This window comes from Terrapene carolina, unplaced genomic scaffold, assembly GCF_002925995.2.
Source record: "Terrapene carolina triunguis isolate 2854851 unplaced genomic scaffold, T_m_triunguis-2.0 Scaffold558, whole genome shotgun sequence".
Lineage (NCBI taxonomy): Eukaryota > Metazoa > Chordata > Testudines > Emydidae > Terrapene > Terrapene triunguis.
In genome coordinates this window covers 3,192,372-3,209,791 of record NW_020664909.1, presented here as the reverse complement: position 1 = coordinate 3,209,791, position 17,420 = coordinate 3,192,372, and the positions used below count along the sequence as shown (strand labels likewise).

The 17,420-nt window shown below is 45.8% G+C and overlaps 1 protein-coding gene across 1 annotated transcript; it reads right to left on the bottom strand.

Moving 5' to 3' along the window:
- Positions 1–6,612: 6,612 nt before the first annotated feature.
- Positions 6,613–17,080, bottom strand: NXPE3 (neurexophilin and PC-esterase domain family member 3). The gene is made up of 5 exons (XM_029913252.1): positions 17,066–17,080; positions 15,366–16,126; positions 14,136–14,209; positions 9,759–9,965; positions 6,613–7,985 (listed from the first exon to the last, which is right to left on the bottom strand). Exons 1-5 carry the CDS (start codon positions 17,078–17,080, stop codon positions 7,435–7,437), a joined length of 1,608 nt encoding a protein of 535 aa, XP_029769112.1. The 3' UTR covers positions 6,613–7,434.
- Between the last annotated feature and the right edge of the window lie 340 nt (positions 17,081–17,420).

The following is a 17,420-nucleotide window of genomic DNA, read 5'->3' as shown; positions in this document are numbered from 1 at the left end:
CAAAGTTACAGAGAATCCACCATTTACACTAGTTTAAACCTGCAAGTGACCCGTGTCCCATGCTGCAGAGGAAGGTGAAAAACCTCCAGGGTCTCTGCCAATCTGACCTGGGGGGAAATTCCTTCCCGACCCCAAATATGGTGATCAGTTAGAGCTGAGCATGTGGGCAAGACCCACCAGCCAGACACCTAGGAAAGAATTCTCTGTAGTAACTCAGAACCCTCCCCATCTAGTGTCCCATCTCCAGCCATTGGAGATACTGGTTGCTAGCAGTTGCAGATCAGCTACATGCCATTGTAGGCAGTCTCATCATACCATCCCCTCCATAAGCTTATCAAGCTCAGTTTTGCAGGGCACAAGGATGTGTAGGGCACGTGCACAGGTCAAACAGGCACAATTACAAAAAGTCTCCAATCAAAGGTGCACGGGGTACAAGCACACCTGAAGTGACATGCCCATAGGGACATTACTGGACAAAGAACTAAAAAGTTTTCAGATTTTTCCTTTTCTTGGTCAAAAAATTTCAACTAGAATTTTTCATCACAGGTTCTAAAAAACAGCCTCAGCTGAAATAAGTGTGAGGAGACCAGAGTTCTAGAACCATCTGCCACTGACCCACTGTATGACCTTGAGGAGTAGCAGCAAATCACTTAACTCCACTGTGCCTCCATCTCCTTGTCTATAACTTGAGGGAAATGATTCTTACCCCCCTTTTTTAAAGCATTTTGAAATCTTCAGATGAGGACCACCACGAAAGTGCTAGGTATTTTTAATTAAAAAAATCCTTGTTATTTCTAGATATTTACAATCAGGATTGGGGCTTAGGGTGTTGGAAACAGTACAAAAAAAACCAAAACAAAACAGTGCCTGCCCCGAAGGGTTTACAATTTAAAGATGTAAATAGATCGGGGATGAGAATAATACACACAAGCATGAGAATGGTGAAGAATTGTCTCCGCTATGTATTGTATTTTTTGTTCCTTTAGTTGTGGATACAGGCAGGGAGTAGGCAAATAGGGGAAAGATAAATAGTCACAGCTTCTCAATTGACTAGCCATGATCAGTAGGCTGGGTTTTGTTGGCATGGCAGAGGTGAGTGTTAAGGGGCTGGAAGAGAAGATTGTGGCCACTTACATTTTATCAGGAAGTTTATATAACCGCTTCTCAAGGCTTAAAGCAGTTTATTTAGCTAATAAAGACAGAAACCATTAAGTAATTGATTTAAAAATATTTTATTACTTATTGTTGTAATTCTATCGATACTGTCAATATACAACAGGTGAGATCATTGACAAATATAGAGATGAAAACAGCATTGCAATTCAATTTTACTGATTTAGAAGTATACCGTCACCATTGTTAAAAATGTTGAACACTGGAAACTCCAGTTTTTTTACTTTCCTCTCAATCCCCATTCCCAAAGTAATAAAATATTGGTCCTTAACTTGAGTAAACTGGCAACTTTCTTATTTTAAAAGTCATGCCCTAAAAGAAGTTGGTCATAAATGTGATTGAAACCAATTTCAATTAGATTTTTATAAAGCAGAAAATCCCCTTATGGCAGTCTTTCACCCCCTTTTGAAACTGCTAAGATAGGAACAATTGCATACTGGACCCATAAAGGGATTTAATTTTTCAATTACTGTTGCTCCCAAACCAAAACTATCTGTGTCACCACAATAACTTGCAAAGGGGCAGATGCTCCTCTTTGCTGGTTTGCACATGCTTATGTCTGATACAAGAGAAATAACGACACCAACAACAAAGGCCCAGGTTAAGCTCCCATGCCATAGGTCAGTTATCTGACAATACAATGGTTATGGTACACGTGTGAAAGTGAAATGAATTATATTAAAGAAATAGAATGAATTAAAGAATGCTGTATGTACTGTGACAGACCCAGGCCAGTGGGGTACAGGAGTCTGGTAGAGTGCAAATATACTGGTCACTGGATGAGTAGTTGTCCGTTCCCTGAGTGACCAGAGCAGGGGCTGCACTAGAGTAATCAGGAACCTGCTAGAACCAGTTAAGGCAGGCAGGCTAATTAGGACACATGGAGCCAATTAAGAAGAAGCTGCTAGAATCAATTAAGGCAGGCTAATCAGGGCACCTGGGTTTTAAAAAGGAGCTCACTTCAGTTTGTGGTGCGAGTGTGAGGAGCTGGGAGCAAGAGGCGCAAGGAGCTGAGAGTGAGGGTATGCTGCTGGAGGACTGAGGAGCACAAGCGTTATTAGACACCAGGAGGAAGGTCCTGTGGTGAGAATGAGGAAGGTGTTTGGAGGAGGCCATGGGGAAGTAGCCCAGGGAGTTGTAGCTGTCATGCAGCTGTTACAGGAGGCACTATAGACAGCTGCAGTCCACAGGGCCCTGGGCTGGAACCCGAAGTAGAGGGTGGGCCCGGGTTCCCCCCAAACCTCCCAATTGACCGGGACTGTGGGTTCTTCCAGAGGGGAAGGTCTCTGGGCTGTTCCCCAACCCACATGGTGAATCCCTGAGGCAAGAAAATCCGCCAATAAGCGCAGGACTCCACCAAGATAGAGGAGGAACTTTGTCACAGTACCTTTAAGTAGAAATAAGAAATGCTGCAATCCAGGTGTCAGGAAAGCAGACATTAACTGTTAATCAGTTGCTCCATTTAAGGGCGATTGGTGAAGCATTCGCCTTAGATCGATAAGAGTTAATAAGGAAGCAGGATATGCATATTGTGCCCCAGGCAAATTTTACAATTTTGCTCTCTGTCCCTTTGTTTAGTTCGCACCCTTTTATCTGTATAAATAAGACTGTTTGAATCTTGCATGGGGGCTCACGTTATCTGAATGTATTAGCAGAGCGCTGTGCTAATAAAACAGAGTGGTCTGACAAACTGAGTCCTGAGTCTAACTTTGACAATTTAGAGGTTCCACCGAGATGGCAACCGTCTTCACTGGGGCCGTGTGTTTCCTGACCGTTTTTGTAGGATGACCGTGGCAGCCGGCACCTAGGCATTTGGCCCGAGCGGTCCTCCTCCTGAACAGAAGGGTGCATGACCACAGTGAAGTCTACGCCATCAAACCTGTTGGTTCCCACTCTGTTCTGGTAGGGATCCCGGGATCTGACATCAGGAATCTGGTCAGGTAATTATTTCTGTGTTTTGTCCAGACTGAGGACTGTCCTGTCTCTGTGTCTATCCGTCCTCCTGTGCAGTGTTTGAGTCTGGGTGCCGTCTCCGTCCGGGGATCGGCCGACCAAGGGGTTCCTGTCCCTGCGGTCTGAGTGAAATCTGCACAATTGCAGCTGCACCGCACCTTGGGTAAAACCCTTGATGTGAAAGCAAGGGCGATTGAGGCAGTAGCCTGTGGCCTCCTTTTGTGTGTTGCACCGAGCATCGCTCTGACCAGGGCGGCTCCAGGCACCAGCTTCTCAAGCAGGTGCTTGGGGCGGCCGTTCGGGACAGGGGCGGCAGTTCCAGGTATTCGGCGGCAATTCGGCGGACGGTCCCTCACTCCGCCTGGGAGTGAAGGACCTCCCGCCGCAGGTCGCGATCGCGGGGTTTTTTAGGTCGGGATCGCGGCTTTTTTTTTTTTTTTTTTTTTTTTGGTTTTGGCTGCTTGGGGCGGCCAAAACCCTGGAGCTGGCCCTGGCTCTGACTAACCCGAATTTCCTTCTTGTATGATTGGTGTGTGTAAAGTCCTCCTGTATTGGTAACCAGACGTTTAAGTCGGGACAGTTCCCTAAAGGAATGCTGGCTCTGTATTTTCTGTATTTTATGAAGGGTCCGGACTCCTGTAAATTTCTGGAAAAATGGTCTAGGCTAACTCAGGGGAATCCCAAAACTCAGTGGCCACTGTTCAAATCTTGGAACAAAGACCGAGTGGACGTCTTAAAAGACAAACTCGGCCAACCTAAAACTAAATTGGCTAAAGGAGAGGTTAATTGTTTCATGCAGTGGTGGGAAGAGGCAAATCGTAGGTGGACAAAATCAAAACTCGCCTCTCTCAAATATTCAAATAATAAGTTAAAAGCTTTATTAAAAGCCTCCTCTCCCACCACCAGACCGAGCGCTCCTCTTTACCCCGTTCTCCGAAAGGAAGAAGGAAAAAAAACCCCACAACCCCGGATAGATCCCAACCCCCTTCATACTCCCCTCTCATTGTGAGTGAAGGACCGCCGCTGAAGTGCCGCTGAAGACCCGATAGGGAACCGCGCGGTGAATACAAGCCCCATGTGCCTGTCTCTCCTCTCCCCCCCCCCCCACCACCACCCATCCATCCGACCCCAGCCCACGTCCTGCCCCCCCTCAGAACCCGCAACCCATCAACCCCCCTCCTTGTCCCCTGACCACCCCCACCCCCTACCCAACTCACCCCACTCCCTGTCCCCTAACTGCCCCAACCCCACCCCCACCACCACCCCGCCAGACGCCCAGGACTCCCATGCCTACCCAACCCCCCTGTTCCCCATCCCCTGACTGCCCCCCTAGAACCTCCGCCCCCTCCAACCGCTCCCTGCCCCTTATCCAACCCCTCCTTCCAGCCCCAGCTGGCCCCCTTACCATGCTGCTGTGTAAGGATGTCGCACAGCTGCTGGAGCTTGCAGCCCCACCCCCTTACCCAGAGGTTAAAGTAAGCCGGTATGCCCCCGTATGGCGTACTGGCAAGAGCCAGTGCGCCGTACTAGGGTGGCCCGGCTTCCCCATGGGGCAATTTAAAGGGCTCCCAGGGTAGGGCTGCAGGGCTCTCAGGGCTATTTAAAAAGTCCGGGGCTCCCACTGCTTCTACCGCCCCGGCTCTTTAAATAGCCGCTGAAGCCTCGCCGCTGCTACCCCAGGGCTCCGACGGCTATTTAAAGGACCGGGGCAGTAGAAGCAGGGACACCCCGGGCCCTTTAAATAGCCCCCAGAGCCCTGCAACCCTTTAAGGCCAATTCTTACCTTGCCTACAGCCAAGTTGCCTGTCCAGTACAAGGGCTGGTCAGGGATATGGACTTTTGCAGTCTATGATGATTATCCCATTCCCATGCTGCTGGGAGAAGACTTAGCCAACCATGTGAGGCTACAAAAAGGGTAGGGATGGTCACCCACAGCCAGGCTAAACAGGCCTCCACACCTAACTCCATTCCTGAGCCTCCTACAGGAACCCAGCCAGAGGTGGTGGAACCAGAACCCACACCAGAGTCTATGGCAGCAGTTGTAGATCCAGTTCCTGGGACCCAGCCAGAACCAGCCCAAGGATCGGAACTGGTGAAGCAGTCAGGACCAGAGCCCATGCTTGCAACCCCACCAGAGTCAAGGGAGCCAGCATCAAAGGGCGCCACAGAGCCTGCACCAGCAGCAGCAGCTAAACCAGTGCAAGAGGCTCAACCGGAGCCTGAAATACCACCTAGTGCACCAGCGGAGAGCAGTTCAGAGTCAATGGAAACAACCCCATTACCTGCATCCAGTGGGACCAAGCCCAAGTCCACAACCCAGCGAGGAACTAATGTCTCCAGCATCAAGGGAACAGTTCCAGGCAGACCAGGAAGCGGATGAGAGAGGGAGCGACCCACCGCCTCTCAGCTCTTCTAACGGGTCCAGATTTGTTATAGGAGGACTCTTATACAAGGAGACTCTTTCTGGTGGGCTCAAGGAGGACTGGCATCCTCAGAGACAGTTGGATTCAGCCTTGACAACATTGTACTACAATAAATAAAGGCAACAAAATCCCTACAGATCACAGATAACACACAACCTCTACCAGAGAGGTTCCCACAGCACTGCTAGCATAGCTTCCTACCTCGCCATACTGCCATAAATCTGATGCTGGCAGCCAGGTGAATTTAATCTGATTTATAGGGTTTAGAGGCCAATGAGTGCTAACCTAGTTTCACATCTCAAACTCTAAAGCTGAATCTTCTCCTACCTTTCTATGGTTTTTGATGAGGAGCAAGTAGAACACAGCTGCATGTGTGACTCATTCCAGTATATTCATGGGCATGCTCTCATTGCAGACATGTTGCACATGCACTGATGGGGACATGCCACTTAGGACTCTGCTCACACCTGATGCACAGTGACAGGGGAGCAAGACTGTGGCAGAGAAGGACTACAAAAAGAGAAAGATGGCAATGCTCTGTTCCCACTGAAGTCAATGGTAGAATTTCCATTGGTTTCAATGGGAGCAGAGTTCTGAAGATCTCATCGCTAGTGTTTAATCTGGGAATTGAACTTCATCAAGCCAATAAATCAAAGTGGGACTTACACTGTAACCAGGTCCGGTCAAAACAGGAAGCACAATGTGCAAATCTATTAACCCTTTCTCTAAAAGTGCCACTCAGCAATAAATTGTCAGCTGTAACACTGGAAATTCAGGAGGGATTTACCAAGTATCTGTACACAGGGCAACACTGAAGGTATTTTGTACCCCATATAGCTGGCAGATTTGGCAGCTACGAAAATGGTGCAAAGAATGCCCAACATAAAAGTGGAAGAACAAAGATCAGTCAGAGCAAGAATTTATAGTGACACTGTCAAGAATTGTAGGCTCAAAATTTGACTCTCTCCCCCACCTTATGTTTGTGAAGTCCATGTAATTCTGTATGTTCCTCCCCCTCGAAACAAATCTATTCTTTAATATAAACAGAAACCCAGGTCTCATAAGAAGCTATGAAATAGTAAAACAGAGTGAGCACATGACAAGAGGGGAAAACAAACATTTTAATATCAAACTTCCAGTGAGTTATTGCAATGTTGCTGCTGCTGCTGAAGAAACTACCTACTACTGGTGCTGGCTATTTGTATTATTTAGAAGCCATTCTGTAAACATTGTGGATGGTTGATTAATATGCTGTATCAATGCCGACACATCCAATAAATATTCTGATAATTCTGCAGGCTTTTTAGGTTGTGCTTCCTGGACTGATCCAGTGGTTTTAGGACATCCCCTTTAGATTCCTGATTAGGACTTTGGAAGAGGTATCCCCAGATTACTTCAATCAAAGAAGCACAATATGAAACATATTTGGTTGTTCTAGATACCCAATACAACTTTGGAACAACCAAAGAAAGGCTGTTCCCAAACAATCCTTCCCAGGTTTCACACAGTACTCTGGATGGTGAGAAAGGACTTTGGGAACTGAATCAGTGCTGTATGAATATTCATGCAGTGCAGACAATTAATAAAGCTAATAGTGAGTCTTGTAGTTTTGATTTAAGGAGCACCCTAGTAATCTGAGACAAATTACAAGGTCAAGAGGAACCATCCCTACAGGAAGATATAAAAGTGGTCAGAATTAGTCCATTCCAACTTACTGCCACTCACAGTCATCTGTCTTCATGGCCAAGCAACTGAGATCACATGTGGGAACAGTAACCATACAGTTTGCCTGTAGCTTCATTTTATAGCTCTGACAGAGAATGATTTGGTTATGCTACAGGAAAACACGATATATATGTCATGGGGCTCCTCTCCACCGATTGTGCTAAGTTTCTGAAGGACAAACGAAAGACAGGAATGCATCTATCTGATTCTTAATAATGACATCCTGTGGATGCAAGTTGTGTGGCAAGTAATGGGCCAGAGACATCTCCCAGGCGTCCACAAAGAACACAGCAATTCCTGAGAACATCTTCCTCATGATTGTGTCAAGCTGAAGGGAATACCAGTCACTGTTGAAGAGACTCACTTCTGGCCCAAGCTCCTGAACATTGGCTGTTCTGATGACCACCAGAGTTTTGGGGCTGCGATCCAGCAGTAGAATGATGGACCTGCGAATGTTCCTCAGTCTTCGGATGTACACCTCCACAGGGAAGGTGCTGAAGTGGGACCATATGGTTATGGCTATCACAGTGTTTCTTCCGCCTACAATGCCATTTAGCTCATTGGCAATGTAGTGTAGCTCGCTACTGAAGACAGTGGTAAAGCGAATGGGTGGCCCATGACAGCGGAACTTCAGCAAGACATTGTGCTTCAGGTCCACGGACATAAAAGGACCTACGTTTTTAGGACTCCCAAGGTTAAATTCCACTAGATCTGAAACACAAGAAGAATAAAGATTTCCTCTCCTGCCATCTTTTACTATCCATAAATCATTTGGACAGTATGAAAGTTCTGCTAGAAAAGAGTGTTTGAATAGAATACTAAATGCAGTTAAAAAACTCAAATGTTTGCTACCTGAGCACTGAAACATATACCCACTAAGATTGGCATCTTTCTAAAGCTGAAATGCAAAAAGCAAAATCTTTGATTAACTTCAGATAAATTCTTTTCCCCCCACCACCTTATAAATAAAGGGATTTTCTGAGCAGATTCTTTCCATCATAAATACCCCACCGCATAAAGTGCCAGCAGAAAGCCTTCTCTGCCAACTTTTAACCTCCATTTAATTTAATTAGCACTTCAGAAGCTAAGTCAACTGTATTAAAATGATTTTCACCCTTTATCTAAATAAAATTGATTCCTTTATGCAGTTATGATGGTTAATTCAATTACTGGCTACTAAATTATGCCATCTAATAAGGAAGGTCAAAATTCTGAGTGAAATGAAAGAAGAAAGAGTCCAACACTGACCAAAAATAATCGAAAAAGTTACATTACTGCAGGGGTGGGCAAACTTTTTGGCCTGAGGGCCACACTGGGGTTGCAAAACTGGATGGAGGGCCGGGTAGGGAAGGCTGTGCCTTCCCAAACATCCTGACCCCTGCCCCCTCCTACTTCCCGCCCCCTGACTGCCCCCCTCAGAGCCCCCGACCCATCCAACCCTTGTCCCCTAACTGCCCCTTCCTGGGACCCCACCTCCTATCCAACCCCCCTGCTCCCTTTCCCCTGACTGCCCCAACCCCATCCACACCCACACCCCCTGACAGGCCCCCTGGAACCCCCCGCCTATCCAACCTCCCCGTCCCCTGACTGCCCCCCGCCCCAGAACCTCCGCCCCATTCAACCGCCCCCTGCTCCCTGACTGCCCCCCCCAGGACCCCCCGCCCCTTATACAACCCCCCGGCCCCAGCCCACTTACCACGCCGAGCAGAGCATGCAGAGCAACATGTCTGGCTGCCGCGCCGGCCGGAGCCAGACACGCTGCCGCTCTGCTCGGCAGGAGCGCACAGCTCCACTGCCCAGAGCGCTGCCCGTGCGGGGGTGTAGCTCTGCGGGGGAGGGGGGGACAGCGGGGGAGGAGCCGGAAGCTAGCCTCCCCGGCCAGGAGCTCAGGGACCGGGCAGGATCCGATCCGCGGGCTGTAGTTTGCCCACCTCTGTATTACTGGGACATTGCAATTGCTACCATGTATATGTATATATATTTCTTACTATATGTTCCATTCTATGCATCTGATGAAGTGGGCTGTAGCCCACGAAAGTTTATGCTCAAATAAATTTGTTAGTCTCTAAGGTGCCACAAGTACTCCTGTTCTTTTTGCGGATACAGACTAACACGGCTGCTACTCTGAAACATGTCTTTTATAAACTACATCATGCCCCCTGGCGGTTGTATATTAAAATGCTCACTTATCTCAAAGTAATAGAAAGGTCTTGATTGACGTAAGCAGAACACACTCCACGGTGCCAGTTTTGAGGGTGTATTGCATATATATTTGTTAACTGGGATTTGGCCCCATATATTTCCAATCTTTACTAAGGAATTTGGATGACTCTTCCTGTCAATGGCTATTTATTGAAAATCCATTTGCCATCCATCCTTCTTTATTTCTTCCATTATTTTGATATTAGGATATAAAATCACTATGGAGTGAGAGACGTAAAGACTTTTTGAAAGCCATCTGCACAAAGCAAAAAAATAAATTACCTGGAACAAATGTGGTCAGATATTCAAACCACTGTCTTATTGTAGAATCGCCAAAGAAGTGGACTACTTTTCCTTGTAAGCATTCACTAATATCAGCTGTCTTGTTAAAATGTCGGATCCAACGTGTTCTTGGCCTCCACTTGTCTTGGTAATAGTAACCCAAAGGGAAAACAGCTGGGCCCTGAGATCTGTCCAGATTGGCTGATTCTGGAAGAGGAAAATTATTCCAGATTAATACACAATTACAAAAATAATGTCTGTAATTTTCATGGAAGTATATCCAACCGAGCAAAAGCATCAACCCTTATCCTAATGCAAAGTAGCATGACAAAGCAAACACCCCAATCTAACACTTTTTTTACCTCCTTCTGCAACAAAAGACAGTTATAGGCATCTCTACCAGCTTCATCTACAGTTAAGGTTACTTAAGCATACTTCACATTATAAGACCCCATTGTAAATTGCTTGTAACTTTGCCATCCTTTAATGGTTCAGGATGAAATGTCCCATGCAAGCTGTCTGCCTGAGGCTGGATTTTTTTTTTTATGTTTCAGCAAAAATGGTTCAGCTGTTTCTGAGACCAAGATTAGGGAAGAATACATAGTTTCCCCCATGTTTAAAAAAAGAAAAAATCTTACAACCATTTAGTTGATAGGCTCTAGAATCTCCATGCTTTAGAGAAAGGAACTGAAATCTGGATGAGGGGGGTTACCTTTGTCAGAGATGTGCCATTAAAAATTATCAGGCCCAAACTGGCCAAGTTATAAGCCTTTGAAAAATCTCAAATTTGCACATGTGCAGCAGAGACTTGTTTGAGTTTGGCAGCTAAATTCTCCCAAGATACCGTTCCTCGCTGAGTAAGCCCCATCCTGGAGCTGCGGGTATGGAGCTGCAATTGCTCCTCCTAGCTGTCGTGGGTCGCTGTGGTACCAAGCATCAGAACCGAGGGCAGGGAACCTGTCTCTCCTGTGTTCTCAGAGGTCCCCCTGCTGGCTCCCAGTTAGCACGGAGAAGGAAGCAGCCTAACTCAAATACAAAATGGACGGGGAGACTGGGACAAGGAGCTGCTGGGATGGGGAAGGAGAGACTGAAGGGAACAGGAGCAAACAGGGTCAAAGTTGGAGGGGGGAACAAGGGCAGAAAGGTCTGTGCCCACTACAGCACACTCCCCTCCAGAGTGGAATGGAACAGAAGATTCCCCGTCTCACCATTTCTCCGCTGTCAGCAAACACCTGTGAAACCCGCTGGGCAAAGTCTCTCTCTCATCCCCCATTACTGGCTGGCAGGGTCACAGCTAAGGAGGGGGCCCAGATTACTGTCCCACCCGCACCAAATTTGAGAGGTGCTGCAACCTGGTACATGAGGTCTCAGATTGGATCACAAATTCATTCCAATTGCCTTTCACCCCAAAGCACCTTTGTGGCTGGCCCATATAAAGGATGACAACCTAATATTGCTGTCAGTTACTCCATTAGTTTAAGTGGCAGAGGTCACTTGTGCAGTGGACATAAGGTTCCAAACCTGAAGACCCAAGAGGGTGTCAATATTATGCCACATGATAGTACTGTTTTTTCAGTTTGCTTTTTCCAAAAAACTAGGAAGTTACATATAAAAACTGTTAAAACAACATTAAAGTTGTGAAGTCAAGCACTCAAAAGTTAGGAAATACTAACATTAAAGTTGCAAGGGCAACCTTAATTCAGCCCTCATGTGTGTATATATTACGTTGCAGTCTTTAATTACATGATCACATAGTATTCTTTCCACAGGACCCCTGTCTCAGTCAGCACACAAGATGAACTATACTTCCAGATGAATAAAGGTTGTGTAGTGAAGGAAGATGTTGTCTGTAGGATCCCTGCATGATGCTGGCAGACCAGGTGCCAGTTCATATCTAGGCCCCTAGGCCTCATTGAATACTGACAAACATATAGCTGGAAACCAATCTGGCTTACCTGTGTGTGAGTGTTATTAAAATAGATAGAGTTATAAGAATGTGTTTAGACTTCATGGAATCCTTGTAGGATGCTGCATGTATTACAATTAATTGTAATATCTGCACGTTATAAAGTAACATTTAAATGTTGGCTCTATAACCATAAAAATGTTTGCTAAGGCTTTGTCTACACCGGAACTTTGTCAGCAAAACTTTTGTTGTTCGGGGTGTTAAACACACCCCCAAACAACAAAAGTGTTACTCACGAACAGCGCCGGTGTGAAGAGCGCTTTGTCAGCAAGAGCGCTCTCCTGCCATCAAAGCTGCTGCTGCTCATTGGGGGTGGAATTTTTTTGTTGTCAGGAGAGCTCTCTCCTGCCGACAAACAGCAGCTATACTGCGCACCTTTTAGTGGCACGGCTGTAGCGGCACAGCCGTGTCACTAAAAGCTGCATAGTGTAGACATAGCCTCAGATTGTAAAATTAGTCCAAGGAGAAGCATTACCAAGTTTGAAATGCTAGTTCACCACAAGAGGTGTTATCTTCTCCCTGACAAAAGATGGTCTACAGACATCAGACAAACCATTGTGGACAAAAGACTTTGTAGATTGCTTCCCCACACCCCTGAAGAGGGTACATGCACAAGCCCACATCCCATCACAGTTTGAATGCTGGAGGAAGGAAATAAAAATGCCTGTTAAGGATAAATTGTTATGCCTATGCTGCTTGAACTCTGAGGGTGAGGATTTCTAAGCATAAGCAAGGAGTCCCCAACTGTTTAGCTTGGGTTAGCCCAAAAGGACACAGAGTTACTTATTAGAGAAGTTTCTATTATCTTTTGAAATCTAAGATAAACTTACACACAGACAAATGAGTTAATCTACTTTAATCTTGTAAATAACTCTCATATGATTTTCCCTAGTAATAAGCCTTTAGTGAGTTTATTACAGGGGTGGCTACAAGTGTTGTCCTTGGTTTGCAATCTAAATACAGCTGAGCTGGGGTAAACGACTGGTTCTTTGGGACTCGGAGTAGTCAGATTACTGATTTGATTTTTAGTGTAAGCGACCATCTATCACAAAATTCCAGCTTGCCTGGGTGCCAAGATAGACTGGAATGCCCAAGAGGACTGTCTGTGACACCATGGTAAGAATGTTATACTGCTTTAGGAGTTCATACTTGTTAATGGGTTGGCGAAATCTAATTATAGAACATACAACCAGACTGGGGGTTTTGCCCTGCCTCTTGACAGTCTGCCCTGAGGTTGGCACTCACAGTCGTGAGCCACTCCAGACAGCGTGACATTTCCTTCATTCATTGCAGAAGTTGGAAGATGCACAGCGAATGAAGCAAGGAATTGCAGGAAGAGAAGGATGGTCTCATGATTGAGTCAGTTTTATCCCTGCCCTGGAGGCTTCTAACCCTGCCTTTGCCACAGAGGTCCAATTTGATGCTCATCATATCACCTAAACCAAATTTTTCACAGATGGTCACTAACTGTGTGTTCCTCATTTTCTAGTGCCCAGCTTGAGACCCTGGGTCTGAGTATTTGCAACTGAAGTCAGTGGGAGCTGTGCAGGGAACGTATTTCAGGGGTGGCCAAACTGTGGCTCATGAGCCGCATGCAGCTCTTTTACAGTTATAGCAGCTCTCAGAGCCCTCCGTCCCCCCAACTTCCCCATTCTCTGCCTACCAGCCTGTTTGGGGGAGCTTCTGCCCGCAGGAAGGGAGGTCTCAGAGCTTCAGCCCCACAGGAGGTGCCCCAGTCTGTCCTCCCCCATTAGACCTTATGAGCCCCTGTCTGTGACCCCCCGCAGCTCCACGCTGTCTGTCTCCATATCCCCCATCTCCTGATCTGGCCCAACAGGTGCTGTGAAGAAGGCACTGCAGGCTCTCTCTTTTCCCTAGCTGGCCAGAGAGTGGCTGCTCTGTTCTAGCACCATAGCGCCCTCTGGTGGGGAAAAGGCAGAACGGCAGCAACTTACTGGCAGAAACTATTTTCGGGGGCGGGGGGCAATGAAAATATGCACGGCACATTAAATATGCACGTGCGCAGTGGTGCAGAATTCCCCCAGAAGGAACAAACCCTAGTAAGAGACAGTTTGTGACAGAAGAGTGTACGATCAACTGATGACTCTGTTCCTAGACAACGCCTCTTTAAACAAAAGCTCACTGTTGTAATGGTTGTTTAGTTTCTACATTTATATGGCAAGGATTTGTAAACCTGTTAATACTTCCTAAATAAATAGTTTTTTAAAAAAGAGCTTTACCATCTAATTGTATTCAATGAATAAATTTAAAAAATATATATTTTTGCCAAATAGCTGGGAAAACAGTCTCCAGTATTATTTAATCATGCCTATTTTCCTTTCTATTGATTTCACTATGATTTACAAAACAATAATATTAAAAACAAACAAACAAACAAAAAAACACTTTACCTGTAAATCCTAAGAGTTCTACAGTCACTGAATCGGGGCCACTGGGAAGTATTGGCACTTTGATATTCACATCACTTGAAGAACAATAAGAAAAATATAAATGTAATAAAGCAATGCTGGATATTTCAAGTTCATTTTTAGCATCAGTTTCTCCTAACTCATGTGCACACACTGCATATGTGATACGTTTTTTATTTTTAAGGCACACTCTACTTTCTAGCACTCCAATCAATAAGTATTAATCTTCTTGAGACAACTCTCTTAATCCCACTTAGCCAAAGATTTAACATTTTGGTAGTCCTAGGATATTAGATTTTACTTTATAAACCTATTTTTACTTGCACAAAGCCAGGGGGGTACATCACTTGTAGCAATCAGAAGTCTGTACAAGACACTAGGGGAGCTACCGCATAGATTCCATGGAGTCCTTAAGCCATGATGAGTTTTTCCTGGCTGAGACGCACACATTCTTGTATTGGGAAGGCAGAGCCATAGATGCTACACAGTGACCTCCAGTTTTACTATAGGAATAATCCATAATTGAAGGCTGTCATGCACCCATTTTCTGTCATTTCAGAGCATGGTGATTGAGAAGGAGTGAAGAGCACAACAGGCAATCAATTTAGCAATAACATGCTGATTTTCTAAGGAAAAATTACTGTGACTGAAACCACCCTTGTAGTCACCCACTACTGTAATAATTTTTATACAAAATATGCTTTGTGAGGTATCATATGAAAACTAATAACACTGATCATCAATATTCTTGTGTAATGTATGTACCAAATGCATATTTAGAGTTATGAACAAACTGAAATGATGACTGAAATAAATGGCGCAATCACACACACACACACAAAAAATAAAAATTAAAACCAACCACCACCACAGGTGGCAGTAACACTCCAGTGTCAGCAGACAAGCCTAGTACTGATTTCAGGGCACAGAGACTCAACTACCTCTCTCCTAGTTTCTTCAGTTTAAGACTGAAGCATGCGGGCTGGGCAGCGTGGGGAAAACCTTTGCTGCTACTGCTTAAGCGATATGTGTTTCTGCAAATAAAGAGACGATTTCGATCTCCAGAAACGTCAATCCAGCACCTTTCATCAACATTACAACTATCTTGTTGCTTGATCTCTTGTCACAATAAAGACACAGATATAACTTAAGTAACGACCATTAAAAAAAAATAGTGTGCGCGCTTATGCATATATTTATGAACATACATACGTTTGGAAAAAGAGACTCTCAGAAGGTGTCAGAAGGTCCTTTTGATATCCTCCCTTGGCATGGTTGATTCTGCTGGCACAGGACAGTTTTCTCGGCTTGTAGCAGAACCATGGCTCACCAGTGTAGAGGTCTGTGAAGTTACAGACAGGAAGATCTCCAGGCAAACACACATTGCATACAGTGGTTTCTGAAGTACTACCAGACCTGAATAAGCTTTTAAAGTAGACTCTGTCTGGCCTTTCTTCCCGTAAGCGTTGCAGGACTTGTATCCCTTCACTAGGGTGGACCAGAGACATAGATACTCTGACCTCCCCTGGCCAAAGTAGAGTGAAAAAGACTTTGTAAAACCCGTTCTGATCATCTACAACCCTTCCCGTTGCTCCAGCTTTCAGTAGAGGAGAGTGAATTCTCGCCTGTATGTAGTCTCCACCATACTGTTTTGGTTTGCCTTGAAAATCCTTCATGTGGACACGCACCTCTAACTGATCTCCCACCTTGAAGCGCACATTGGAATTCACGATCACAAAATTGCTGTGGGCAGGATCAGTGCTTCTTACAAATGGGATTTTGCCTACAGGGGGATTTGGCCACTGTATAGCAGCAAATAAGGATTCCTCTTCAGCTTGTTCTCTTTTGGACAAAGTTTGATGTTCATAATCACAGTAGTGCTTTTGGGTAGTTTTAGTTGTTGGCGACAAAGACTGTTGGTCACTGGTCTCTTTTATCCAATTTAACGCTGAGACAGTGTTGTGATCCAAATGCTGCAAAGGAAGAAGACTATTAGAAAATGGGCTATTAACATTACAAGTGACCAATGTCTTGTCAGGATATAAAACCATAAAAACTGCTTTGTTGTTGGATAGTGTAGGTCAGGGGTGGGCAAACTAAGGCCCGCGGGCTGGATCCGGCCCCTCAGGGCTTTGAATCCGGCCCGCGGGATTGCCCCCCGTGACGCCGCGGGCCCAGCACCGCTCTCAGAAGCATGGTTAATTTCAGGTGCTAAACTCTCCAAAAACTGGCCAATAATGACAGCACTGTGAAGGCAGCGAGTTGCTTCGCAGTTTCCATGAATAAATGTCCCAAAGCTGTATCTAAAGGCCCTGAGACATATGCCACTTGAAGGAAAGATTAGTTGACCTCCTGTGGAGCCTTTAAGGAAGGGTTGGGGAGGAATTACAGTGTGGGAGAAATCCCCTTATGTACAAATGAAAATCTGTAGTTGACTACTCAGGTAAACACCCAATACAGGGCTGATGAACAGAGAAGTTTGAAAAAGACCCTTTAAAATTTCAGTATGCTTCCAAGCAGATGAAACTTCAGCTCTGTTCTAAAGCTCATAACCCTGTTTCAGCTATAATTCAATTCCTGGTGCCCAGGCACCATGGGCCCGGCTCCAGCACTGTCTGATGCCAGGACCCTGCATCCAGCACCCAAACTCCATCCCAGAGCCTGCACCTCAGCCCTCTGGGCTCCCTCCCAGAGCCTACACCCAAACTCCCTCCCAGAGCCTACACCCCTCACCCCCTCCTGCACCCCCACCCCCTGCCACAGCTCAGAGCCTGCACCCAGCACCCAAACTCCATTCCAGAGCCTGCACCCCAGACCTCCTCCCCCACCCAAATACCCTCCCAGAGCCTTAGGCAGGTGGGTGGCGGAGTTTGGGGAGGCAGGTTCTGGGCACCACCAAAATTTCTACAAACCTGCAGCCCCTGCATCTGGATGCTTCATTGTTGCAAACCAGCATTCATCACTATAACATTAAAAGCAACAAATTGCAATGGGGGAAAAAAAGGGTCCAAATGGAAGAGACCAATTCTGAAGAACAGTGAAGAAGAGTAAACACTCTACTCCTCCCTTCAAGAGATTTTATCCCCATGAAAATATAGACGACACTATATGAAACTAAGAACGTCCAACCCTGTAGCGCAGTCTTCTTATTTTTATAGTATCATATTTATAGTATCATATCCTTTGTACCTTGTGCCTACTCACTGCTTGCTTAGACAGGGAACAGGTTATTTCTGACAATCCAGCACATGGTTGATGCTATGTAAA